Here is an 18,767-nt window from a genome sequence, read left to right as displayed (position 1 = left end):
CCCTGCCCGGGCCAGGCGGGATCTCCCCTGGAAGCACGAGCCCTCACGCTGATCCCTGACTCCAGCCCACCCCGGGAGGCCCTGGGGGTCCAGTGAGTGGCAGGCTGGGTGAAGACACGACACATGACAAGTTGTGGGGGACAGTGAAGGACTCGTGTTAATTTCAGGCAGCTCCCACCATTGGACTCTCACGGGGACTGCTGGCACTCAGTTTGTCCACCAGGGCCTGTAGCTTCTCAGACAGTGCGACCTGCAGGGTGGAGAGGAGGGGACAGTGGGTGGCTGTCGGGGCAGAGAGCACACAGGTCAGGTTGACGATGTGGGCCCGACACCCACCTGGTACAGCTCAGGCTGCTCCAGCCGCCTGTGTGCGGGGCTCAGACGGCTTAGGGACAGCTGAGCGAAGGCTCTGGATTCAGCCAGAGATGGGAGGGGCTCACACAGCTGGGGGGAAGAGGGAAGGAAGGGGCTGGCTCTAGGTCAGGTGTCAGGGCTTGATTTGGGTTGAAGGTGCAGCCTAGCGGGGTGGGTAGGGGCGGTCACCTGTCCCTGCTGGACCCAGAGTCGCAGAAGTGGCTCCACATGGGCCGGCCTCACGGTACAGGACTCCTGGGCCCCTCGAGGCCAGACTCGCAGCTCCTGGCCAGCCTGGGGAGGTGGCTCCTCTGCCAACTGCAGCACATCCATCAGCAGAGACCCTGTGTGTGTGTGCGTGTCAGGGGTGCCAAGAATAACGTGGGGGGCCAGGGGCCTTGAGCCGAACTGCAGAGGGTCAGCAGGGCAAGCCTCACCGTTGGAGCCCAGGAGCCGGAAGGCAGCCTTGCTCCCAGGCAATGTCTGCTTCTCTGGGTCCTCAGTCAGCTTCATTCGTGGTTGGCCTCCCACGGACACCAGCTGCAGAGACAGGGTGTCAGCAGAGTTGGACCCTTCCCCTCGGGCCCATGACCCAGCCCAGCCCGCCCCCACAGGGCCCCTGCCCCGTCTCCACCTTGTAGACACAGCCCAGGGAAGGCTGACGAGGGCAGGTGACCACGCTCGTGCCGATGCCGATGCCGTTCACCTCGCTGCCCTGGAGGAGGGGACAGGAGGCGGCCCTGGGCTCGTCCAGCACCCGCAGGCCTGGGGCCCCCGGCCGCCCTCTGGCCTGCCCCTGCCCCACTCACCTTCTGGGCCAGCCGGGCCAGCTCCTCCTCGTCAATGCTGTTGCTGACGGTGATAGGGACCGACTCTAGCCAGGGCACCCGGAACCTGTGTGGGCAGCCCCTCCGCTGCTCCCGATGCGCTGGTCCCCTCCCACCCGTCATGCCATCTCCCCACCCCCTGATAATCTGCCTTCAGCCATGCTGGCTCTGGCCTTTTTGCCTGCAGGCCCCTGAGTGAGCCCACCCCAGCCTCCTCGCCAGGGCCGTGACTTCTCTACTGAGGTAGCGACCACACCAGAGAGCCTCACCGTGGGAGGGATGAAGATTGGGAAGGTCCCTCCTTCCCCTCCTCTGTCCCATCCCAACATTCCAGCCCCAGAGGGGGTCTCAGCAGGCAAAGTGCCCCGGGGACTCACTGGGCCGCCACCGTTCGGAAGACTCCGCGGATTTCCTGGGCTTGCTGAAGCAGGTCGCCGCTGTCCAGCCTCACGCCCACTGCCTGGTAGCCCAGCCCCTCCAGAGCCAGGGCTACAGCCAGGAAGTTAGGAAGGCCGCTCCTGCAGGCAGGGCAAGGCGGTCGGGGGCCTGAAGGTGCTCGGCTGAGCCCGCTCCGGGGATGCCTGGGCCTCACCTCCGCACACTGTAGGTGTCCAGCAGGCCCTGGAAGGCCCGGGGAAAGGCCAGGGCATAGGCCACAAAGGCTGCCCGCTCCCCCCGGTGTGGCTCCTGCACTCCCAGCCCCAGGTGGGCACACACACGCTCCAGCCATGTCTCCACACTGGCAGCCAGGTCCACGGTGGGGCCCTGACCAGCAGCAGGAGCCAACATCTGGGGAGAGGAACTAGTGAAGGATGGAGGATCCAGAGCACAGGGTGGGGTCTGGTTTGTCCCTGGTAAAGGGTCTGAGCCACCTGCCTGCCAGCTTCCCAGCGCAGCACCAAGACTACCTGCCAGGGTGGCTGAGGTGGGCCAGGCATGGCACCTACCTGAGTGCAGAGCAGGAACTGGCCCCTCCCTCCCCTTGGGCAGCGGCTGGCTTTGGGGTCTGCCCTCTGGACTGCAGTGGGGCAGACAGGGGTACTGACCGGGTCAGGGGGCACCTCGGTACCCAAAAAGGACGTGACGAAGGAGTGTGCCAGGGTTCCGGCCACAGGCACGCCCCGAAGCTGTCCCGCAAGCACATTGCTGCTGCCATCAAAGCCTGGACCAGGGCATCAGGCAAGGTTGAGGGACTTCAGGTACTGAAGTGAGGGGGATCTCAGGGCTGGCCTCCTTTCCCAAACCTTGCCTCCCTCTCCTGGCCCTCACCGCCCAGGTAGCTGTAGGTGGAGGCCGTAAGACCCCCATCCGGTCCCTGAGCTCGCCGAAGCCCCATTTCCAGCAGCCGCTTCTCCGGCCCTGCGATCAGGCGAAGCCGCGCTGCGTTCGTGGCAATGAGGCTGTTGGAGCAACAGGGCAAGGGCCCTGCATGAGGGCCAGGAAGCCAACCAGAGCCGTCCTCTCCTGGGACCCTGCACTGTGGGAACCGAAGGTCCCTCTCCAGGACCCAGGCCTGGGCTCCACCATCCAACCCAGGGGCCACGCCCCACAGGGCGGGGCCCGGAAGGCCGTGCTCCTTCCTCAGAGCCCAGCCTTCGGGTCTTGGGCAGGAGCCCCGGTCCTGCCCCAGGCCCCACCTGGCACCCCAGGCCCCACCTGGCATAGCTGACCAGGCAGAGGAGCGGCGTTTCCAGCAGCTGCACCACCAGGAGTGGCCCCGACACTTGCAGCAGCGGCACCTGCGGGGCAGGCTGTCAGCTCGGCACCCCGGGCCCACTCAGCCCCACCCCGGCGTCCGGCTCACCCTGCACTCACACCGGGGAAGGCGAGGGAGCCCTCGGGCAGGGCCCGCACTGTCACCCCGGAGCAGTCGAGGGCACGAAGGTGCTCAAAGAACGCCGGGTCTGTGTCTGGGGGCAGCACCGAGGCCAGGAACTGCACATCTAGGGGCGGCAGAGGTGGTGGTGGGCGGGGGGAGGGGGCCGGGTAGGAGGGGCTCCCGGGCCCGGGGGGGGGGGGGGATACCTGCTTCCCGGAGGCGGAAGGTGCGCAGGAAACGCACGCAGTCGCGCAGCCCAGCAGCCAGGGCGAAGGCTCCACCGAACGGGCAGCGACGGAAGAAGAGCTCGAATTCGGCCTGGTCCTGCGCCCGGCCCGCGCGCCAGTAGCCCAGCGCCATGGTGGCCTGGTAGAGGTCGGTGAGCAGCGGCCGGGCCGCCGCGCGCCCCTCTGCGTCCTGCTCTGCCGCCATTACCCCCGCACTCCGGACTCTCGCCGCCCCGCCCGTCCACCCCGTGACGCCACGCTCCCCAAAGCCCGCCCAGCCAGCGGGACGCACCAGGAGGCTGGGACACCAGGGAGAGACCGCCTTTCCTGGCAACCGGCATGGGCGGGGCGGGCCGCTGGCCTCCAGACACTCCCAGGGGCCCCAGCAGCTGGACCTGGCTGGGGCTGGGGGCATATGCTCTCGCTGGTCACCCCTGCTCCCCTTGGCCCCTTGCCGCGTGGCCTGTCCCGATCCCCGCGAAGCTGGCAGCTCCATGCAGTGGGCTCCGCGAGGGTGGAAGAGGGCAGCCGTAACTCCACGTCCAGCTGGACTTTACCCGCACCCACCCAGGGGCCGCCCCGGCCTGGGGAGGGCAGCGCACAGCCAGCACCGCACCAGGCAAGGCCCTTACCACACTGCTCGGGAAGGAGTGTGGTGCCAACAAAGGGCGAGGGGGCCATTTGTCCACCCCAGCTGGCAGCAAAGGCTTTCAGCTTCTGCACTGTAAGCCCCACAGAAATCCCGAGGGGGGCCCTGGAGGACAGCACAGAAGTAACCACAACCCACACTTTCTCCCAGCACCAGAAACGGCTGCCTCAATGGCCACGTGGGCCAACAGTCCAGGGGAGAAACCACTAGTGACTCAAGTGTTGTGCAAACCTGGGGCTCGGGAGTGCAGGTGGACAGGGACAGGCAGGACAGTGGGCACCAGCGCACAGGGCAGTTTGTCATGGGATCCGTCTAGGGCCCTGGTCTCTAGTGCGGGGGGCAGGGGGATGCGCGACCACAGACGCAGGCAGCACACTGGAAGGTGGGCGGGGCAGGGCGGTGAGCACCCCAAAAGGACTGAAAGGAGAGGGGCAGGGCTGGGCAGCAGGGGCCTCGGGGCTGAGAAAAGCCCAGCCTTCTTTCTAGAGATGGTGGGATGTCTGGCAGTGGTTCACACAGTTCAAACTTGATGGGGCACCTGGCTATAGTCACAACAGCAGGGCCAGGTCAGCCGCTGGGACCTCTCCCCTGGACAGTTTCAGGCTGGCACTTCTGCACTTGTGGTGACAGCTCGGCAGAGAAGAGAGGAGGTGGTGGACAGGGATGCCTCCTACAGTGAGGGAGCCAATATGTGCTCGTTTCTGGTTTCAACAGCTTGACCTGGACGTGGTGCTCGCGACGGAGGCGTGAGCAAGATGGGAGGGGGCAGACAGGAGGGGCAGCAAGGGGTGGGGTCCCACAGCCACGGGAGGGCTGTGGAGAGGCCAAGACAGCGGTGGAGGCTGGTGGCCACTGGTGCAGGAGCAGGACAGACAGGGGGCCCAGGCGACACTAATGAGGCCTGGGGCCTGGCAGAGAGCCGCTCACTGAACGTGCCCACCGTGGGGCCCAGGCCAGGACAGGAGGCAGAGAGCTGGAATCTGTCTTTATTGGCTGCAAGACTTCACACACACAGGCCCAATGCCAGGCTCAGACCTTGTTGAAAGCAGCAACGTCGACGCTCTGCACCTGTGGAGAGGGAGGCTCGTGTTCACAAAGGCCCACGTGCTCCTGCCACATGCCTGGCCTGGCCGGAGGTTCACTTGGGGACCCCACCGTGTGTGCCTGCCCACTCACGTGCTCCTGGAACTTGGTGATCTCCTCTTCCAGCAGGTCTGTCCCCACCTTGTCGTCCTCCACCACACACTGGATCTGTAGCTTGTGGATGCCGTAGCCCACCGGCACCAGCTTGGAGCCCCCCCACGTCAGCCCGTCCATCTGGATGGAGCGCACACAGGCCTCCAACTGGGCCATGTCTGTCTCGTCATCCCACTGGGGAGAGAGGTGGGGGACTGGGGTCAGAGCACAGTCTGAGTTTACACCTGCCCGGCCCCGCCCTGATCTCTCCAGGACCCCAGGGCACAGGGTGGGGAGGGTCAGAGGTGAGCCACTCACAGGCTTGACATCCAGGAGGATGGAGGACTTGGCCACCAGGGCAGGCTTTTTGGCCTTCTTCTCAGCGTACTGCCGCAGCCTCTCCTCCCGCAGCCGGGCCGCCTCCCTGTCCTCCTCCTCGTCGCTGCCAAACAGGTCGATGTCATCATCCTCGTCATCCTCCGTGGCAGTGGCCACCTTCCTGGCAGGGGGCTCCACTTGGCGCATGGGAGACACGTGCTGCCATAGGGGACAGGAGGCTGAGGCCCACGCAGCCAGGGACCCAACTACACACCCTGCCCGGCAGGGTGAGGGCACCAGGGCCCGTGTATGTGAGGGCCTCCTGCTCCTCAGTGCCAGGCATGCGGTCCCTGGGTGTGGGGAGGGCACTCACCTGCGTCTGTGGGGCCGTGGCTCGGTGGGCTGGCGAGCTCTTCTCCAGTGCGCTCAGCCGGGCCTCCAGCTTTGAGACAGCCTGCTGCAGATCCTGCACCACTGTGGGAGCAAAGTGGGTGCTGGTCAGAAGGCAGGGGCAGGGTGGGGTCCCCCACCCATCAGGCCCAGGGCCTCACCCCCTCGCAGGCTCTGGTTCTCCACTTCCAGGCTGGCAATCCGGACGACCAGCTCACTGTGGTCTCCACTGGGCCCACTGGTGGCCCCAGGCCCCGAGCTCTGCAAGGCAGCAGGAGAGGGTGGGCTCAACACCTCAGCCATTCAGAAGCAGAGCCCCAAGTTGGGTGAGAAGTTCGTCAGCCCCACGGGGTCCACCTGCCCCAGGCAAGTGGGGAGGAAGCCCTGCACGTGTGAGACCAGGGACACCCTTGGCTGAGCAGACAGCACAGGACAGGAAGCAGGAGGCCCAGGGCAGCCCCAGAACAGAGGCAGTGCGGAACTGAGCCACAGCTGCCGTCGCCCGGCGGGGTAGAGGGAAGCAAAGGACTTAAAGCCCTTGGGTCAGCCTGGCCCAGAGCCTCATGAGGACTGGGCAGCACAGCCTTGAGCTGAAAACAGGAGGGGATGGCAGTTGAGGGGCCCACTGGGAGCAGGAGGAAGGAGCATGCCAGAGCAGGGGGCAGCCACCTTGCAGCAGCCAGCGCCACACCCTGCCTCCCTCAAAAGCTCTGAGTGACCAGGGACCCTGGCCTGGCCACCAGCCTCCTCTGGTTCCTCCCTGACTGGGAGCCCTGTCATCTGACCCAACAGCGGGGCCCAGGGAGCTCACCCCCCAGGTGTCATGGCTCAAATTACCCCCTGGGGCCTACAAGCAGGCCACTCAGCACCACCACACTGCAGTGGAACGGCTCCAACGACAAAGCATGGTCACTGGGCCCTTTCCCATGGCCACTGCCCTTCTCCAGTGTCCAACGACAGTGAAGACCTTGAGCCTGGGGCCCGCCCACCCACCAGGCAGCCACAGAGCAAGCCATGTGGCCTCCTCCTCTGATCTGCACACCCCCAGGCCACTGCCAACAGAGGACACACTGACAGCACCTGGCTCCCTGCCCACGGACCTGGGGCGGTACTAGGCCGACACTGTCTCCTGTGACCCACCAGCTCCTACTGCATCGAAATCTCGTGAGAGCTGGCCAAGTGGCGCCGTGCTGCTGGGGAAGCAGTGCTGACCAGGCCCTAGGACCGGGGTGGGCTCTGCTCACTCCATTCCCCTCCTTTTAGATCAACCTACATGTCCATCCCCAACTTGTCCCCATAACCTCCTACTCTGGTTAGCAAATGCCAACAGCATCCACCTGCCAGTTGACCGCCCTCGCCACTGCCACAGAGCACCCAGCCTCTCCAGCCTGCTTCCCACAGCACTCAGCTCCCAATACCACTCCCACCAAAACCCTCCAGCAGCCCCACCGCACAGGGATGAAATCCAGAACCACCTGTTCCCTGCAAGGCCCTGACCACCCTTCCTGCTCCACGAGCCTGCACGCTCCGGCCCGGACCCCTCTCAGCAGGCTCACCTGCCAAGCAAATGCACCAGGGTCTGGCGGCAGGCTGGAGCCTGCTGCCCGGCATGTCGGCCCAGCCCCGGGGACCTCCCAACACAGCCCTGGTGACAGCACTGAGTGGGAACCGACGGTTGAGGATGCAGGCTCCGGGCAAGGCCCCACCTGCTGCAAGGCCAAGAGGAAGTGGCGGGGCAGAGACCGGACTGGGGGCCACTGGGTCACCACTGCCCAGCCCACAAGCCCGTAGTCACTGCATGGCTTCTGTGCCTGAGGGCCACCCTGCCCACTGCTACTCGGGGCACAAAGTCTGGGAGCTCAGTGAGGCGGGCCCAGGCCACCCGGTCCAGTCGCAGACCATGATACAATAGGCAGCCACCTGGCAGCCTCAAGGGCAGACCCACACTAAGGTTTTGAATCCAGGACCCTCCATTCCTGCCTCTAGCCCTGTGCCTGTCACCTCGCAGTTTGTGGGAACCTCCGGAGACGGCAGGTGCTGAGCCCCACCCCACCCAAGTCCAAGCACGGGGCTGGGCCGCAGCATCCCTCCTGGGTTCCTTGGCAGCTGAATGATGCTCCCCTGAAGTTCACGTGGGGGCCCCACCACTAGGGCCTCAGAGTGGGGGCTTACTCGGAAACAGTAATTAATCATGAGGAGTCATTAAGTGGTCCTAATCCCGTAACTGGTGTCGTCATAAGAAAAAATGTGGACACAGATGTGACAGAGACACAGGAGGAAAACAGCCTTCTACACGCCAAGGAGAGAGGCCTTGGAAGGCACCAACCCCCGCACACCTTCATCTCGGAAGCTGACCCTCCACATCACGAGAAGGTAAGTGTCTGTTCCTCCTGCCACCTGGTCCGCGGGGCTTCACACAGCAGCCCAAGCAGACCTGCCCCCAGGCCCAAGCAAGCACCCACGTGCTTCCCCCAAAGACCAAGACCCTGCCACTGACCCCAGTGGCTAAGGCCCCAAGGCCCGGTGGGGGAAGAAGTCCGCAGCCCAGGAAGCTCCAGGGCCACAGCCCCCAGAGTTGCTGAGCCCCCAGCACTGGCCTCCTGGGCACAGGAGCCTGACGCACCTGGCCTGAGTGCAAAGACCTTGTGCCACCTCGATCCCACGTCTGCCTGGCCTGAACTGTGTTGAGCAAAGCAGAGGGTGGCGGGTGGGACTTAGGGCTGCTGGACGGAAGACAAGGCAGGAGCCAAGCACAGAGCACGGTCTGCTGGGCACCACTTCCTGGGGACACTCACCCAGGTCTGCCCAACCTACAGCCAGGACCTCCTGAACCAGCTGTGGCCAGCAGAAGGTTCTAAAACCTGGCCCCATACCAATCCCCAAACCCTGTAAAAAGGTGACCTCGTGGCAAAAGGGACTTTGCAGATGTGATGAAGCTGAGGCTCTGGGCGTAGGGAGATCACCCGGTGTCCACCGGGGAGGCCAGGGTCATCACAAAGGTCCACATAAGAGCCAGAAATGTGGCAGAAACTGACGTCAGAAGCCACGGGCCAAGGAACGGGGGCAACTCTCTGAACCATGGCATGTGCCACCCTCTCCTGCGTTCCTGAGCCGGGAGAGCAAGCCCAAAGCAAGAGGTCTCCGGGTCTGTGCCTTGGGGTGCACCCTGCAGGATGAGGGGGCCCACACTGGCCCCACAGGAGTGGCCAAGGCAAGGTGGGGCATCCTAGGTGACCGCCAGCCAGCTCAGCAAGGACACAAGAGGAAGAACATCTTCTCTGGCGGTGTGGGAACACAGCCCTGCACACCCTACGCTAACTGCTCCAAGAGGCCAAAGTAGTCAGCAGCGCGGGGGAGGAGCAGGGGCGCGGGGAGGGGGGGCGGCGGCCTGCGGTACGCACCCCAGCGAGGGACTTCTGGATGTTTTCTCTGGCTCTCGCGATGTCACGGAGGATCACACTGGCGCCGTTCTCCTGCAGACAGTGCAGAAAAACACCAGTCTCTCTTTTTCTTTTTTAAATTTAAAAAAAACTCAAAAAAAACCCAGACTCATGTGAGGAGAGCAGGGAAGTGCTGCACAGGATGCGCTCAAGGGGCCAGAGGACAGACGAGAACAGAGTCCTGGGCCGCAAAGACGGGGCCCGCGGCGCGGGCTCTGCAGGCCCGGCCGGGCCGGGTCCCGTGGGCCCCAGGGAGCGCCCTGCGCCGAGACGAGGGCAGCTCCAGCTCCCCGGGAACCAGCCAGACCGCCCTCCTCCGTCCCGCCGGCAGCGGCTGCACAGAGTCCCTACCTGGCGTGAGGAGCCGGCCACGGGCCCGTTCATCTGCTCGTAGAACCTCCTTTCTGCATCGTCGTACTTGAACTTGTCGAACCAGATCTTCTCGTGCACAAGGAAGTTTGTGGCCATTTTCCTGTCAGGAAGGGGAGGAGAGACTAAGACAGCCTGGCTGGGAGAGGGTGCTTCCTCGCAGGCCCCAGGGCGGGCCTGCACGAGCGCCCTTTCCGACAGCCCAGACCTCAAGGGTGCCAGGCAGGCTGTCCCATCCTTGGGTGACAAGGGCTCCAGGCCCCGAGCAGAGCACCAGCGGTTCCTGGCACAGACCACAGTGAGCCCATAAGCCCCTACCCCTGCCCCCCGCCTTGGACTTCCTTCCGTTCTAAGGCCCATGGTCCCCGGGCCTATCCCCAAGGCCAGCAGCTCTCAAAGTACAGCCATGAACCTCCAGGGGTTCCCAAGATCCTCCCTTTTCCAATCACACATTTGTTCAAGGCTGAATTTGTCGATCAGACAACGTACACCAGCAGACTGAATGCACAAGCAGGTGCAGGGATCCAGCTGCCTTCTATTAAGCCAGACACAAGAAATTTGCAAAAATGTAAAACAAGGCCACCCTATTTCCTATATCTTTTTGTTACAAGGAAACTATTTCTGCAGAAATATGTTAACAAATAACGACCTTATTATTTTCCAACAAATAACCTCCTGTGTTTTATCACCAACATGGTAGAAATCCATGGTAGAAAGCTCTGGCATCCTGAGACCAGCGAGTCTGAGAATGGCTGGCGAACTCTGGCCTGAGAGGCGGGTGCAGCCACCATCTGTTTTGGCAAACTGGAGCACTGGCACGTCGCAGCAAGACAGGGGAGCTGCCCCAGACCCAAGCACAGGGTCCATCCTCTTCTCCCTCTGGCCCTTCACGACAACCCTGATGCCACAGGACTGTCCTGTCCCTCACTGAGTGTGACAGAAAAGGACCCAATCCCACCAGCTCTCTGTGCCGAGGACCCCAGGCCATCACCGGACCTCGCCAAGTGCCCCTTGGTGACAAGAGCTCCCCTCTGTGCCCCGCCCCCATGAGGCGCCACCATGAATCCAGCTTTAGTTCCATGATCTGCCCCCATACTCCCAACAGGGAACACCCCCAACCCCCCATGTCCTGGCCCCTCACACCAGGGCCCAGATCCTCTCAAACCAGCACATCCACCCCCACTGAGGAGCAAAGGGGCTTTTGCTGGGAGTCACGCCCAGGGAGGCCTAACTCCCTGCTGACCCCGCCTGCACCACAGGCTCTCTCCCCACTGCTGCGCCTCCAATCCAGTCCTCTCCCCTGAGCCCAGCTGGCTAAGGGGCCCCTTCCACGGCCAGACACTGGCCTTGCCCACCCCTCCCCTCTCCTCCAAGACCCCTGAGTACACAGGCTGAAGGCCAGTTGGCCTCGTCAGTGGGTGTCCTCCAGACTCAGGCCACTGGCATGTGCTGGTGCACCCGAGATGCCCACCTCCCCTCAGAGGTGGTTACAGGGTAGACAGAATTCCCAGGCAGGCCCAGTGAGGCTCGGGCCAGGCTTCATTGCTCCCTCTGCCAGGCCCATAGTTGCCAGGCCAAAAGGGAAACCCTGCCCAGGACAAACTCAGCCCTTCCCTCCACCAACTCGGTGGGGGTGACCAGAACTCAGTGACCCCCAAGGGTGATCCTGGAGACCGCAATTTCCCAGGAGGAGAGAGCCACCCCTGCCCAACCCGCTCCAGCATCCAACTCAGTGGGGTCCAGGAATCAGGAAGAGGCCCGCCGGGGTGGAGGTAGGAAGGGGACCATGTTGGCCTCAGCCCAGAAGCCTAGGCATCCACCCAACATGTTTCTCCTACTTGGATCTCAGGCTGGACACGGAAGGGCCAGACCAGGCGCTGGGTTGGCGGGCCAGGGATGCGGCTTCGAGGCGCCAGGCCGTGCGCAGGGCCTCAGCAGCATGGTGGCGGCACTCAGCGCTGTCGTAGGTGGGCTTGCTGAGCCAGGGGGCCTCGGCATCCTTGTGCAGGAAGTACCAGTAGGGCAGGGCGGAGGGGGCCTCCCCGTTGGCCCGTCGCTGCTCCAGCCGCTTGCCTCCCACTGCGCTGCGGCCCCGCCGGTCTTTGCGGCCCCGCCTGGCGCCCTCAGCCTGGCCGGCCCGCTCCCGCAGGCGCACCTTCCCAGGAGGGTGGCCGTCAAACATGGCCTCGTAGAAGCCCCTCTCGGCTGCGTCGTACCGCGGCTTCTCGAGCCACACCCCCTGCACGAGCGCCTGCAGGCTGCCCAGTGGGGGCTGGTTGTTGGCCGGAGGGCTGGGCTGGCGGATGAGGTGCAGGTCCGGGGCGGCTGCCTGCTGGCCTGTGTCGGGAGCTGCCTGCTGGCCGCCCCCCTCTACAGCCAGCAGCAATGCCTGAGACCATTCCACGAACGCCCGCTCTGCCTGGTCAAAGGAAGACTTGTTGACCCAGATGCCCCAGGTCACGTGGTGGCAGGCAACCTGGCTTCCATGGGTGCAGGGACCCCAGGGGGCCTGGGCAGCCACGTCTGCCAGCCTCTGGTGGTAGGAACTCTCTGCCTGGTCAAAAAGCGGCTTGTCCAGCCAGACGTGGTCGGCTGAGAGGCCCACGAGGGCCAGGTCCGCCTGGCTGAGCCAGCCCTTCGGGGAGCGCTTCCTCTTCTTCTGCAGGGGCTTCTTCCCGTTGGGGCTCTTCCCGCGGTCGCTCCTGCTGCCGTCGGGGGCGTCTGCCTCCTCCACATCCTCCCCGCCTGGCCCGTTCACAGCCGGGGCTGCGGCCAGGAGCTGCTGGGCGGTGGCGGGGGCGGTGGCTCGCACAGCCTCGTGCTCGTGGAAGGGCCCCTCGGCTTCCTCATACTTCTGCTTGTCCTCCCAGACGGTCTCCAGGGCGCAGGAGGCCTTCCCGCTCCTCATCTTCACGCAGCGTTAAAAAGCAAGCAGGAGAAGGCAGTTGCAACACCGCGAGCCGTCTGCAGACGGCGCCCCCACCCCCCTGCTCAGCCTGACTGGCGGGGCTGCGGGGGACGCCCGCTGCGGAGGTGCCTGGGGGTTCTGTGAGGCAACAGGCAAAGACCCGGAGTGGAGTGCACAGGCAACCCCGTGAAGCGACTGACAGACACACACGTACACATGCGTGTGCTGTGTGTGCCGTGTGTGCATGCATCCTCCCAACTGCAAAGCTTGTCTTTTCTGATCCAACGGGCAGGGCACCCAGGCTCTCCAGAGGGGTCTGGGGAACACTTCCCAAACATCTTTGGCTACAGAAGCCTTTCCTATGAACCTCCAAGGAGGGCAGCCAGATAAAATACAGGACGCACTCACTTGATTCTCACATCAATGGCAAATGACTTTTAGAATGAATATGTCCCGTGAGACATCTGAGACTCTTATACTGAAACGTTATTCGCTGTTCATCTGAAATTTTAACTGGACGTCCTGTGTTTTTGCTAAGTCTGGCCACCTCCCAGAGGCACTGGGGTTTCTGTTTTATAGACATGCACTTGGTGGTCTTGGAAGATGGCCCCTCACGGTGCCCGGGCCTGAGTCCCCCACACCCGCATGGCCACCCCGCCATCCTGAGCAGGGCATATCCCGAGAGGAGCTGTGAGGGTCTGAGACGAGGGGCAACCTCCCAGTGGGCAGCTGGGAGCAGAGGGTGTAGTGCCCAACCCCACAAGGTCACATCAGGAGAGACACCAGGAAGTGACCATCTCAAAGGAGAGGAGCTCAGGCAGGGAGTGAGGACCAGTTTCCCTGGTCAGTGGCAGCTGCTCCCCAATCAGGAGGCAATCAGCTCACATGTGTGGGTGCACCCGAACTAAAAGGGGCCACGTGGGAACCTCCAAGTACTGTCCTCGGATGCAGGGACCCTCCTCTCATCAGCACTTCTGGTGTAAGGGCTCTGTCACTGGGACAGTGGGAGAAGGGTGTGGGGCTTTGCACCCCACCCGCTACTGGGGCGGGTGGGCAAGCCTCAGCTTAGACGGACCTGTGTCATCCGCTGCCCCAGAGGCCCTGACTCTGCCTCACGCTACCTTCACCCCAGATGGCAAACTCTTCCCACCACTCAGTCCAGGGTCTACGCCCCCTTCCTAACACCCCCTAACAAAACGAAAACCCAGTTCCTATTACTCTGTGGGACATGGGGGCTAAGTCCCACCCCTGCCCTGGACTTCAGGGAGATCCCCCCTCGTGCTCTGAAGGGGCACGCTGGGGGGCCCTCTAACAGCACATGCCGCAGGCCTCTTATGGCAGGGACTGAGGCCCCAGGCTCAGAGAGGTCCCTCCTGAGGGAGAGGCCCTGCTCCAGTGTGGGCCCGCGGGCTTGAGCCTTCCTCCTTAGGCTGGAGGCAGCACTTACCAAGGCCAGGCTGACGGCAGAGGCAGTGGTGGGAGGCGGTAAGTGTGCCCAGGAGGGGGGGCATTGTGACATCACCCACTGCCCTCTGACAGCAAGCTCCTGGCTGACCCCTCACCAGGGCAGGTCTGGGCTGGTCCAGTCCCTTCAGCCCTGCCCACCAGGCTGAGCCCCCAGCGCCAGAGTCCCACATAAATCTACTGACTTAAACATTGTCCTTGCTCCTGACATCAGACTAGGCTCTGCTCAGAGCTGAGGGCCGCAGCTCAAGATGCCCGTGAGCCAGGGACAGGGTCTGGGACCGGGGGCTGGCAAGGCTGCAGCTCCAAGCCATGCCTACAGACGGTGCTCAGGGGATGCCCACCCAACTCACAGGCAGGAACTGGCTCAGCCCAGGAAAGCCGAGCCCACACCGACAGGATCGGACTCTGCTCCAGACAAGGAAACCGAGGCCTGCAGCCTGGCCCCACAGGTATGTGAGGACGGCGGGCAGGTTGAGGGCCAGTCTGGGGGTCTCTGGGCTCAGATGAAGGGAACGCAGCGGGCTACTTACTTTCACTTTGATCTCCTAGGACAGCATGAAGAGAAAGCAGCAAGGTTAGAGGCAGTCAGACAGGGCGGCCTGAGCAGGCTGGAGGGCCTTTTCAGACGCTGCTCGGTGAGGTAGCGTGGAGGCGAGGGTGATGGAGAAGACACAGGGCGAGACCCACCACCAAAATCCCAGGAGGTGGCTGGGTCCACTGCTCAGGGCAGCACTGCTCCATCCTCATGTGAAATGGGCAGATCCTGGGGGGCACCATCTGAGTGCCCCTCCCACCGCTCCCCACCAAGCTGAGCCAACCTGGGAGAGGGGAGCCAGCACTAGGTGTCCCCACTGTCCACCTGGAGCCGTTGCAGTGGAGGGGATCCCCCTCTCTGCACAGCCACTGGGTCCAGACCGCTGGACCAGGCCCAAGATGACCTTGTTGAAGGTCTCAGTAGCCACCAAGCCCCAGTGCCTTCTCCTTCAGCAGGGCCACTGCTGGGGCAGGGTGAGAGGCTAGGTGGGCAGGGTGCCACTGTCCCCGCAGGCTCCCACCAAAGCACTCTCAGGGACACAATGCCTTCCTGGTGTGCACAAAAGGACAGGTGGGGAGACACTAGGTGCCCCACCCGAATCCGTAGGAGGCAGCAGCCCAGGAGCTGGGGGAACCACACACATAAGCAGCGGATCTGTCCCGCTCTGTCCCAGGGGCCCCCAGCTGCCCAGTGACTAGAGACCTGAGGATCTGTCCCTCCTCCCATAGGAGCCCTGCCACCCATGCCCCTGCCCTCCCGTCTACCCCACACTGCAGCCAGCGCTGGAGCGCCTGCATCAGCCACCACTGGACAGGGATATACAACGTGCCCTGCGGGAGCAGGGTGAACACAGGACATCAGCAGGTGGAAGTGCACAGGAGGTCATGGTAGGCTCCTTGCAGACACCCACCGCTGGGGCTTCTCAGGTGATGAGGTTCCCAGGGGGAGGATGTGGCCAAGCACTGGGTGAAGGAGGGCTCTCCAGACACCACAGGAGAGCATCACCTGAAGGCTGGCCACACACAGTGGAGTGCCTCCTGGCGTGAAGCCAAGAGCACCCAGAAAGACTCCACGGGTGGGGGGATAGGTAGCTCTCAGAGTCCCCTGCCTTGCTGCTGGGTCTCCCAGGACAGGTGACACAGCCCCCTAGCATCAGATGCAAAAGCCCACCTCCACTCCCTGTCCCTGAGTGCCTCCAGGTTCCATGAGACCCATCTCTTCCTGGAGAAAAGCAAGTCTGAGTTTGAACACTTCCTCTCGAGGACAGACACCTCAGCCTAGAGCCCTAAAGTCAGGATGCCGTGTGCCTACAGGACAGCGGGCCCTGCTCTGCTGCACTTCCCCCAGCCAGAACAGAGCGGAGCCCCGGGAAGAGAGCTCCCAGACGCCAGGCAACTAGCCTCAGGGGTCCCTCCCACTCACCGGCCCGCCGCTAAGGCCCAACCCCTGGTCCATAAGGTGCATTAAGACCGTTCCCACAAGAGGGGGCAGTGAGGTGGTGGGAGGCCCTGGAGGCACTGCACCCGACCTGGCCACGAGGACCTGTGGTGGAAGCAGCGATGCAGCAGTTCCTCTGCAACCCTCCCAGCTCAGCACCCAGTGCAGAAAGCGCCCACGGCTGTGCCAAGACAGACACGTTCTCCAAAGCCTGTGCTGGGACTCAGGGCCCTTCTTGGCCTCTGTCCTGGAAGGGCAGTTCTTGCAGTGCCAAGACAGGGAACCTAGCAGCAGCCCCCATCCTGGATACTCCTGGCTGGAAAGTCTTGAAGTAAAGCGAGGACACAGACTGGCAGAGCCACACCAAGGTGCCAGGGAGCCCAGAGGCCCCAGGAGGCTGGGTGAATGAGGAAGGTTTCTGGGAGGGGTGGGGGTTGTCCCCTCCCCTGGCTCTGCCTTCTGCACCTTCCCATTTCCCAAACACTGCCCCAGGTATCCCCGTGCTCACATCATCTCATCTCAGTCGCACACAAAGAAGGACTCCCGCATCATCCACCCAGGGAATCAAAGCTCTCTCCACCTTCCACAGGAAGTGAGAATGGGTGTGAACTGCAGGCAGATAGGGGTGGGGTCCCCACCCCCCGCTGTTGTGGTCTAGACCACTGCTGCACAATAGAGCTTCCCCACGGGCAGTGTCCGGGAGGGCAGTGGTGGGCACTGGCCATGTTTCAGGCGATGAGAACAGTGACACAGTGGGGCTACTGTGTGGGAGTGATGCCCTCTGCTTTTCCTTAGGCGGTAATGCCATGCCCCAAATTCCTAGTCAGATGCTTTCCTACCTCTGACTCCTGGACAGTCCAGCACCACCCAGAAATGCCAACCTGCCCTGCTGTCTGTGCTGCAGTGCCATGGCCTTCAGTTCTATTTGTCTCAGTTGGTGCTGCCCTGGTCTATCTACCCTGACTGCCAGGCACCTCTACGCCCTTCCCTGTGGGCAACTCCAACACTGCACCTGCTTTGTTAACCATCCTGTGTACACCTGATTTCTCATGTATGCCTCCAAGCCTCACAGCTGGGAAACAGGAGTTCGGGAAACTGTAGCTCCAGGTGAGGTGAGGACCTGGCAATCTGTGTCTCACTGGTGCCTGTACTTCATGCCAATGTCACACTGCTGTCCACTTTGAATTTACACATGTAATCTTAAAATATCAGCACAGGGCCAGGGCTCAGACCAGCATTTCTTGCTTGCCCCCTAAAAAGCTGACACCAGAGCACAATACGTTGGAGATATTCACAACGTGATCTTTTTTAAAACACCACCTTCAAGAAACCTCCACTCACAAACACTGATCAAGCACGTCTGCCCACCTTTGCTGAACCCTGCAGCCTCACCCAGCTCCCCAGCAGTGGAGCCAAGGAGGCTGGTCCTGCACCAGCCTCCTCCAGAGGGCAGTCACCCCACTGACCACGAGAAGACACCACTCTGCCCAGGCTCCCATGAGGCCCAGGGCTGACTGCCCTGCAGAGATGGCAGAGCACCTGCTCCTTGCAGTTTGTGTGCCAGGCACTCTGCAAGGAGCTTTTTCAGGGAACAGCTGCCAACAGAGCTGGGCACAAGGGGCTCAGGAACAACTGAGTCACATCTGAACCAGCCCACTTACCGGCTGATGGCGCCCAGAGGAAGTCGGGCTGTCAGGGCCGCTTCTGAGGTAACACCAGGCATCCTTCCCTGACCCAGACCAGGCCTACTCCCTAGCGGGTTACCTGCCAGGGTCAATGTAAGAGGTGCTCCCGCAACAGGCAGGGACCACCCCAAATTTAGCCACACAAATAACTCTCTTGCTCTAGGGTAGCCCTTGATTCTGCAAACCCTGCGGTGCTGCCTCCATCGAGTCCCCACCCCTGCCACCCCCTTGGCTTTCCCTTCTTCGTTCCATTTAAAGAGCCCGTTTTCCAGGAAGGCGACACTCTCCCCTTCAGACACTGGCTTGACACCGCTTCCTGCCCGGACCACCTTATCCAAGTCAAGGCCTTCGGTCACTCTCAGAGAACGCTGTGTGTTTCTTTCTAGTCACTCAGCAATCACGTCCTTATTTCCTGCATTCACGAGCTGTCAAGGTTTCCCGAAGGTTGGGCCCGCGCCTGTCCTCCGAGGCCCAGAGCCGGCGTGCAGGAGGTGCTCAGTAAACGCGGACAAAGGAAGCGCTACAGGCCCGGGCCACAGCTAAACAGGCGTTCCTGTCATCCACCGAGGCGCCGGCCAGCGCGGCCGGCGCAGTGTCACCGCCGCCTTCCCGCCGGGGCCGCCGCAGGGGTCCAGCCAACACGTGGCCCGCGGGCCCCGCCCCTCTGCGCTCCCCGCCGGCGCTGCACTCGGCCCGGCGCCCCGGAGTCGAGGACGGAATCGCCGGCGCAGTGCGGACCGCCCCTTCCCCGGGCCCTGGGGCCTGGCGGCGCGAGCCGCGGTACTCACTCGCCAGCCAAGGACGCGGCGAGCAGAGATGAGGGTTCGGCGGCGCTGGACGGCAGAGGAAAGGGAGGGCCGGCCGCGCCGCGCACGGGAAATGAAGCGGCGGGGTCTACCACGCGCCGGGCCGCGGGGGAGGCGGCTCGCGCGCACGCTCCGCCTCGCCGCCGGAGCCCTCCGCGCAACGCTCCCCACGGGTGTGATGACAGAAGCCAAAGCGGGGCCACCACGGGGCCCACTCTTTCCCAGAGGAGCGGGAGCAAGCGGCCGGGCACGGCGCCGCACCTGCTCGCCCCCCTCCGCCGCGGCTCCAGTGGCCTCGTCGGGCCGGGGCGGGGCCGACCGGCCGGCACTTGTCGGGTGACGCGCGGCGCGGGGCGGGGC

At 63.4% G+C, this 18,767-nt stretch overlaps 2 protein-coding genes across 7 annotated transcripts; both read right to left on the bottom strand.

Moving 5' to 3' along the window:
• Positions 1 to 131: 131 nt before the first annotated feature.
• NAPRT (nicotinate phosphoribosyltransferase) lies at positions 132 to 3,476 on the bottom strand. Of its 4 annotated transcripts, none has more exons than XM_031439784.2 (13): positions 3,207 to 3,472; positions 2,997 to 3,124; positions 2,838 to 2,920; positions 2,451 to 2,581; positions 2,228 to 2,343; positions 1,774 to 1,970; positions 1,559 to 1,699; positions 1,164 to 1,206; positions 989 to 1,069; positions 792 to 894; positions 544 to 698; positions 337 to 444; positions 132 to 250 (listed from the first exon to the last, which is right to left on the bottom strand). In XM_031439784.2, exons 1-13 carry the CDS (start codon positions 3,430 to 3,432, stop codon positions 164 to 166), a joined length of 1,599 nt encoding a protein of 532 aa, XP_031295644.2. In that variant the 5' UTR covers positions 3,433 to 3,472; the 3' UTR covers positions 132 to 163. The 4 variants fall into 4 exon arrangements, with proteins under 4 accessions (XP_031295644.2, XP_031295643.2, XP_031295645.2 ...); XM_031439783.2 differs by having other exon boundaries at positions 1,164 to 1,248; positions 3,207 to 3,471; XM_031439785.2 differs by lacking the exon at positions 337 to 444 and having other exon boundaries at positions 1,164 to 1,248; positions 3,207 to 3,476.
• Positions 3,477 to 4,844: 1,368 nt separating this feature from the next.
• On the bottom strand, positions 4,845 to 18,688 carry EEF1D (eukaryotic translation elongation factor 1 delta). 3 transcript variants are annotated; one of them, XM_031439782.2, is made up of 8 exons: positions 18,390 to 18,688; positions 9,552 to 9,672; positions 9,162 to 9,233; positions 5,922 to 6,021; positions 5,744 to 5,844; positions 5,371 to 5,589; positions 5,053 to 5,247; positions 4,845 to 4,944 (listed from the first exon to the last, which is right to left on the bottom strand). In XM_031439782.2, exons 2-8 carry the CDS (start codon positions 9,666 to 9,668, stop codon positions 4,906 to 4,908), a joined length of 843 nt encoding a protein of 280 aa, XP_031295642.1. In that variant the 5' UTR covers positions 9,669 to 9,672; positions 18,390 to 18,688; the 3' UTR covers positions 4,845 to 4,905. The 3 variants fall into 3 exon arrangements, with proteins under 3 accessions (XP_031295642.1, XP_064332831.1, XP_010997807.2); XM_064476761.1 differs by lacking the exon at positions 18,390 to 18,688 and adding an exon at positions 17,578 to 17,596; XM_010999505.2 differs by lacking the exon at positions 18,390 to 18,688 and adding an exon at positions 11,408 to 12,477.
• Between the last annotated feature and the right edge of the window lie 79 nt (positions 18,689 to 18,767).

Source organism: Camelus dromedarius, chromosome 20 (genome assembly GCF_036321535.1).
Source record: "Camelus dromedarius isolate mCamDro1 chromosome 20, mCamDro1.pat, whole genome shotgun sequence".
NCBI classification, from domain to species: Eukaryota; Metazoa; Chordata; class Mammalia; order Artiodactyla; family Camelidae; genus Camelus; species Camelus dromedarius.
Note: the sequence above shows the minus strand (reverse complement) of the source record. Positions and strands in the feature narration are given on the sequence as shown.

What these genes read in the sequence shown, in the direction of transcription:
- NAPRT (XM_031439783.2), bottom strand. Translation starts at nt 3,432, where the DNA reads ATGGCGGCAGAGCAGGACGCAGAGGGGCGCGCGGCGGCCCGGCCGCTG. An exon ending in TGCCTGGTCAGCTATGCCAG is followed by an intron (nt 2,582 to 2,837) that starts GTGGGGCCTGGG and finishes TTGCTCCAACAG; the next exon opens with CCTCATTGCCACGAACGCAG. An exon ending in CCGAGGTGCCCCCTGACCCG is followed by an intron (nt 1,971 to 2,227) that starts GTCAGTACCCCT and finishes TCCTCTCCCCAG; the next exon opens with ATGTTGGCTCCTGCTGCTGG.
- EEF1D (XM_010999505.2), bottom strand. Translation starts at nt 12,477, where the DNA reads ATGAGGAGCGGGAAGGCCTCCTGCGCCCTGGAGACCGTCTGGGAGGAC. An exon ending in TGGCCGGCTCCTCACGCCAG is followed by an intron (nt 9,234 to 9,551) that starts GTAGGGACTCTG and finishes CACTGTCTGCAG; the next exon opens with GAGAACGGCGCCAGTGTGAT. An exon ending in CCACGGCCCCACAGACGCAG is followed by an intron (nt 5,590 to 5,743) that starts GTGAGTGCCCTC and finishes CCCCTATGGCAG; the next exon opens with CACGTGTCTCCCATGCGCCA.